The sequence below is a fragment of the Staurois parvus genome, unplaced genomic scaffold (assembly GCF_062004578.1).
Source record: "Staurois parvus isolate SC_StPar_1 unplaced genomic scaffold, SC_StPar_1.0 ptg001946l, whole genome shotgun sequence".
Classification (NCBI taxonomy): domain Eukaryota; kingdom Metazoa; phylum Chordata; class Amphibia; order Anura; family Ranidae; genus Staurois; species Staurois parvus.
Window position 1 is genome coordinate 1 of NW_028319742.1, and position 7,060 is coordinate 7,060.

The 7,060-nt window shown below is 59.2% G+C and overlaps 1 protein-coding gene across 1 annotated transcript; it reads left to right on the forward strand.

Annotated features, from left to right (window-relative positions):
* Window positions 1-562: 562 nt before the first annotated feature.
* Window positions 563-6,641, forward strand: LOC149433172 (cullin-7-like). Its single transcript, XM_089664561.1, has 4 exons — window positions 563-731; window positions 2,475-2,589; window positions 4,307-4,494; window positions 5,880-6,641. Exons 1-4 carry the CDS (start codon window positions 606-608, stop codon window positions 6,201-6,203), a joined length of 753 nt encoding a protein of 250 aa, XP_089520687.1. The 5' UTR covers window positions 563-605; the 3' UTR covers window positions 6,204-6,641.
* The last annotated feature ends 419 nt before the right edge of the window (window positions 6,642-7,060 follow it).

The following is a 7,060-nucleotide window of genomic DNA, read 5'->3' on the forward strand; positions in this document are numbered from 1 at the left end:
CGTTGTCTTCACGGGTCATTATAGGGAGGAGTCTCGGGGACTGGAGGAGGGATCACGGTGGGCGGTACCTGTATGCCGGATGCTAGCGATTCTACAGATGCCCCGCCCCTCCCCTTATGCAGTCTCTCGGCCCGGGGGAGGGGGGTTGGGGGGGGGGGTATGACAGATGGCATTTGGAGGGGCCGCAGCCCACCCCTCTGGCAATGATTCTCTCATTGGGCCCCTAACTGGCCGTGTCACTATGGGGGTGCAGACTGCCTCTGGTGTCACCCCTCTGGCAGGGGTCGCCGGGTCCCATCCCCACCCCCATAGCGATGGCACTGGAGCCAATAAGGTGAGAGCAGACTGGCAGAGAGATGAGCTGATTGGTTTGCTGCTTCTCCTTTCACGGTCCAGTCACAAGGTGGGAGGAGACCTGTAGGTGACATTGCTGTGCTGTGTGACGGAGCTGCATAGATCTGAGTGCGGGGTGGACAGAGGCGTGGCGGGGTGTGATCTGTGTAGGCGGAGCCTCAGATCCCGCGGTATGTCCGCCCCGTACAGACCTCGGCCTGTAATAATGGAAGGTTCTGTGTTCTGCAGGTCCGGCTCTCCCAGGCTTCCCCATGATTGGCCAATCACAGCAGCTGCAGTGGACGTGGTTGGGGAAGGCGGAGGTCCAATATGGCGGTCTGACCCTCCAGGTCTCCACCCTACAGATGTTCCTATTGCTGCACTTCAACCAGCAGGAGGTGAGAGGCGCCCTTGTGTCTGGGCGTGGTCAGGGCCCCAACCTGGAGGCAACCAATACGGATCCATTCCTGAAATGTGATTGGCTGCCGTGGCCCCGCCCCCCCATAGAGGCATTCATTAGTAGTCAGTGTAGCTCCGCCTTCAGAGAAGCAAAATGAAGTATCTGATCTGCACCCAAGTCCGGGCTCCTCCCTCCCCCATCACTGAGCTCCTCCATCACTGGGCTCCTCCCTCCCCCATCACTGAGCTCCTCCATCACTGGGCTCCTCCCTCCCCCATCACTGAGCTCCTCCATCACTGGGCTCCTCCCTCCCCCATCACTGGGCTCCTCCCTCCCCCATCACTGAGCTCCTCCATCACTGGGCTCCTCCCTCCCCCATCACTGAGCTCCTCCATCACTGGGCTCCTCCCTCCCCCATCACTGAGCTCCTCCATCACTGGGCTCCTCCCTCCCCCATCACTGGGCTCCTCCCTCCCCCATCACTGGGCTCCTCCCTCCCCCATCACTGAGCTCCTCCATCACTGGGCTCCTCCCTCCCCCATCACTGGGCTCCTCCCTCCCCCATCACTGGGCTCCTCCATCACTGGGCTCCTCCCTCCCCCATCACTGAGCTCCTTCATCACTGGGCTCCTCCCTCCCCCATCACTTGGCTCCTCCCTCCCCCATCACTGAGCTCCTCCATCACTGGGCTCCTCCCTCCCCCATCACTGGGCTCCTCCCTCCCCCATCACTGGGCTCCTCCCTCCCCCATCACTGGGCTCCTCCCTCCCCCATCACTGAGCTCCTCCCTCCCCCATCACATCCTCCATCCCCCATCATTGAGCTCCTCCATCCGTCCCCCATCACTGAGCTCCTCCAACCGTCTCCCATCACTGAGCTCCTCCAACCGTCTCCCATCACTGAGCTCCGCCATCACTGAGCTCCTCCATCCATCCCCCATCACTGAGCTCCTCTATCCGCCCCCCATCACTGAGCTCCTCCAACCGTCCCCCATCACTGAGCTCCTCCAACCGTCCCCCATCACTGAGCTCCTCCAACCGTCTCCCATCACTGAGCTCCTCCAACCGTCCCCCATCACTGAGCTCCTCCAACCGTCCCCCATCACTGAGCTCCTCCATCCGTCCCCCATCACTGAGCTCCTCCATCCGTCCCCCATCACTGAGCTCCTCCATCCGCCCCCCATCACTGAGCTCCTCCAACCGTCCCCCATCACTGAGCTCCTCCAACCGTCCCCCATCACTGAGCTCCTCCAACCGTCCCCCATCACTGAGCTCCTCCAACCGTCTCCCATCACTGAGCTCCTCCAACCGTCCCCCATCACTGAGCTCCTCCAACCGTCCCCCATCACTGAGCTCCTCCAACCGTCCCCCATCACTGAGCTCCTCCAACCGTCCCCCATCACTGAGCTCCTCCAACCGTCCCCCATCACTGAGCTCCTCCATCCGCCATCACTGAGCTCCTCCAACCGTCTCCCATCACTGAGCTCCTCCAACCGTCTCCCATCACTGAGCTCCTCCAACCGTCCCCCATAACTAAAGTCCTCCATCAGCTGCAGAACTGGGATCTGCAGAGCGTCGCATCGAACCCTCAGGGAGCTCCCAGCCGAGGCGTTTCTTGCCGTCATGTAAATAGGTTTTCAGCAGAATGTAGCGTCGTTGCGCGGTGTGCGTGTGATGTCACTGGGGGGGAGGTCCCACCACTGACCTGGGGAGACGCCCACCTGACCTCCTCTGCTCTGCAGGACATTTCCAAGGAGGAGATAGCGGATTGGACGGGAGTGCCTGACGGTCTGCTGAGGGATTGTCTGGAGCCGCTCACAGCGAAGACTGGAATCCTGGCAATACGGGAGGAAACCGGTATGTGGCCACATAGGATGAGGAACATGTGCAACCTGCACACCCCTCCCCCACACTGCTACCCAATACTGCATCCCAGCCGAGCACACCGACAACTGACCGACAACTGACCGACAACTGACCGACAACTGACTGTCAACTGACCTACAACTCACCGACAACTGACCGACAACTGACTGACAACTGACCTACAACTGACCGACAACTGACCGACAACTGACTGACAACTGACCTATAACTGACCGACAACTCACCAAGAACTCACCGACAACTGACCGACAACTGACTGACAACTGACCGACAACTGACCGACAACTCACCAAGAACTCACCGACAACTGATTGACAACTGACCGACAACTCACCGACAACTGATTGACAACTGACCTATAACTGACCTATAACTGACTGACAACTGACCTATAACTGACCGACAACTCACCAACACAGTCCCCCCCCCCCCCCTCCACCGACACATCCCCCCCCCTCCACCGACACAACCCGCTACACCGACACATCCCACAACCCTTCCCCCCCCCACACACATCCCCCCCCCTCCACCGACACATCCCCCCCTACACCGACACATCCCCCCCTACACCAACACAGTCCCCCCCCCCCCCCTCCACCGACACATCCCCCCCCCTCCACCGACACAACCCGCTACACCGACACATCCCACAACCCTTCCCCCCCCACACACATCCCCCCCCTCCACCGACACATCCCCCCCTACACCGACACATACCCCCCCACACCGACACATACCCCCCCACACCGACACATCCCCCCTTACACCGACACATACCCCCCCACACCGACACATACCCCCCCACACCGACACATCCCCCCCACACCGACACATCCCACAACCCTTTCCCCCCACACATCCCCCCTTACACCGACACATACCCCCCCACACCGACACATCCCCCCCACACGACACATACCCCCCCACACCGACACATCCCCCCTTACACCGACACATACCCCCCCACACCGACACATACCCCCCACACCGACACATCCCCCCCACACCGACACATCCCACAACCCTTTCCCCCCACACATCCCCCCCTACACCGACACAGCCCCCTCTACACCGACACATCCCCCCCACACATCCCCCCCCTCCACCGACACAACACCCCCTACACCGACACATCCTACACCTACACAGCCCCCCCACACCGACACAGCCCCCCCTACACAGACACATCCCCTCCACCGACACAACCCCCCCACACCGACACATCCCCCCCTACACCGACACATCCCCCCCCTCCACCGACACATCCCCCCCTTACAACACATCCCCCCCTCCACCGACACATCCCCCCCTTACAACACATCCCCCCCTACACCGACACATCCCCCCCTCCACCGACACATCCCCCCCTTACAACACACCCCCCCCCTACACCGACACATCCCCCCCTCCACCGACACATCCCCCCCTTAGAACACATCCCCCCCTACACATCACCCCCTCCACTGACACAACACCCCCCCCCCACACCGACATAGCCCCCCCACTCCACCGACACAACCCCCCCTCCACGACACATCCCCCCCTCCACCGACACAACCCCCCCTACACCGACACAATCCCCCCCTACACCGACACAATCCCCCGTACACCGACACATCCCCCCCCTCCACCGACACAATTCCCCCCACAGCCCCCTAGACATCCGTCTGCATGTTGTGTGTTCCAGGCTGTTTCTATGTGGACAGGCGGGCCCTGTGTAGCGGAGCGGGGACAGTTCTCAGCCTGATCCCTACGCGGAGGTGCGGGGCCCCAGACATCCCTGCTGTGGGGGAGAAGAGGCGCCTGGTACTGGAGCTGGTGGACCGGATCATGAGGGAGGATCGCTATCTCCATATTGACAAATTGGCAGCCAAGGTAGGTGTGAGTTCTCCATCATGGTGGCTGATAATTCACTGACAGCGCCCCCTGTGGCAAGTCTACAAAACAAACAGCTTAATGACCTTTAATCTGCTCTGCGGTGCCGTCCAGCAGCAGCGATTCTTCAGGAAATATTTTCATCCTTTTCCCCATCTCAGTGTTGCTGTCACCTGTCTACATTCCCCGCCTTCAGCTGCACGCCATCGCTGGAGACCGGCCCCCTGAAACCAGCGGCCACAGGGGGTGCATGTGACTGGGTGACAACAAGGTCCTGGTCAGGTGACAACACGGTCCTGGTCAGGTGACAGCACGGTTCTGGTCAGGTGACAGCACGGTCCCGATCAGGGTGACAACACGGTCCCAGTCAAAGTGACAACACGGTCCTGGTCAGGGGACAACACGGTCCCATTCAGGGTGACAGCACGGTCCTGTAACAGAACCGGACCCCAGACCGCACTTGGGTATATTCCGGTATACCGCAGCTTCCCTGTCCGAACACCATCCACGGACCACACCCTTGAAATCCCTCAGGAAATAGACAGCACCCGACTCTTCTTAAAACAGGAAGTCAACTCCTTTATTTTAAACACACAAGTTATATACACAGGGCGGGGCAACACAACCAGGAACAGGAAACACATCATCCGCCCGCCCCATCAGTGGGAAGGGCTACAGGAAACACATCATCAGCCTGCCCCATCAGTGGGAAGGGCTACAGGAAACACATCATCAGCCCGCCCCATCAGTGGGAAGGGCTACGCACATGGCCGAGAACAAAGGACAACACACCAATACACAATACTAGGACATTCACACCCTGTACCCCCTAACAGGCACAGGGTGAATTAAACATAATGAGGAGAACATGAGCTGACACAGAGGTCCCCCCACCCCCAAAAGTCACTCCCATCACAGGTCCCATTCAGGGTGACAGCACGGTCCCGGTCAGGGTGACAGCACGGTCCCGGTCAGGGTGACAGCACGGTCCCATTCAGCGTGACAGCACGGTCCCGGTCAGGGTGACAGCACGGTCCCGGTCAGGGTGACAGCACGGTCCCGGTCAGGGTGACAGCACGGTCCCATTCAGCGTGACAGCACGGTCCCGGTCAGGGTGACAGCGCGGTCCCGGTCAGGGTGACAACACGCTCCCATTCAGGGTGACAGCACGGTCCTGGTCAAGTGACAACACAGCCTGGTCAGGGTGACAACACGGCCTGTACCTGGGGGGTGAAGATGTGATCTCCTCTGTGATTGGTCTGATTTTGTCCTCATGAAGGTAATCTTTGCTCCACCCACAATAGGACAGTTCAGTCCCTGCTCCGCCCCTCTGCTGTGTCACCGCTGGAGCATGACTTGTCTTATTCTGTCTCCTCCCCTTTCAGGTGATTGCTGCTTCCCGGAAGCAGATGGACACGCCCCCTTTTGCTGGTCTCGGCTGCAGTGCCCTCGATGCATTGTCCGGTATAATGTGCCGGCTCCGGGAGGGCACCATCTCCAAGAACCCGAAGAATAGGCAATTCATTGGCAATAGACCGGCGCCTCATCTATCCCGTCCCCCACTCATCCCTGTGATGCCACACAGCAAGCCTGCCACGCCCATCCCCCCACAGGTGTCAGAGTTCTGCAGCGTCCGCAAAACAACCAACAACATCGGATCGGTAACGGAGGAGAGGCCGATGTTCCGGACCTTCCGGTACCCGGAGTAGCTGGGAGCCGATTTCCCAGGAATGGATGACAGATCCTCGGAGGTTGGTGCAGGTTCTGACAAATCCACCAATCAGGTGACTACACAGCTACCGGTCCCGGGTAGTCTGCCTGCTGGGCTCCGCCCCCTTCCCTTGTAAGCTCCGCCTCCTCACCACACTCATATAATGAGCTGCAAAAAACTTTTATCGTCATCGAACGAGATCACTCAGACGTGTCCTTCCCCGCCAAGTGTAACTCCGCCCCCATTCAGCAGGTGAAACGCGTTGGAGGTGGAGTCCCGTTTGTACCGGCAGTAATGTACCGGCAGCTGCTTCGTATCTCCCGGCAACGTGTCAGATGACCAAATTCTCAAAAACATTTGTTGGATTTTATTGTGTGAATTCTGTTCAGTGTAATGTATCCCTTCTGGGGGGCGGTAATAAAGAAACTGAATTGGGGCCTTCACATGGTTATTCTGGATATCAGATCTGCCTTCCTACCCCAGGGGGACCTGGGAAATCATTTCCACGGCTCAGGGAACCCCTACCAAGACCAAATCATTGGGGATCAGTGGGAAGAATGTCCCTTACATTGGGAGTCGGTGGGAAGAATGTCCCTTACATTGGGGGTCAGTGGGAAGAATGTCCCTTACATTGGGGGTCAGTGGGAAGAATGTCCCTTACATTGGTGGTCGGTGGGAAGAATGTCCCTTACATTGGGGGTCAGCGGGAAGAATGTCCCTTACATTGGGGGTCAGCGGGAAGAATGTCCCTTACATTGGGGGTCGGCGGGAAGAATGTCCCTTACATTGGTGGTCGGTGGGAAGAATGTCCATTACATTGGGGGTCAGTGGGAAGAATGTCCCTTACATTGGGGG

Excerpts from the sequence above, each read along its gene's own strand:
- LOC149433172 (XM_089664561.1), top strand. The coding sequence starts at position 606 with ATGATTGGCCAATCACAGCAGCTGCAGTGGACGTGGTTGGGGAAGGCG. Across the intron at positions 732-2,474 it reads TGCACTTCAACCAGCAGGAG|GACATTTCCAAGGAGGAGAT; the intron begins GTGAGAGGCGCC and ends TCTGCTCTGCAG. Across the intron at positions 2,590-4,306 it reads GGCAATACGGGAGGAAACCG|GCTGTTTCTATGTGGACAGG; the intron begins GTATGTGGCCAC and ends TGTGTGTTCCAG.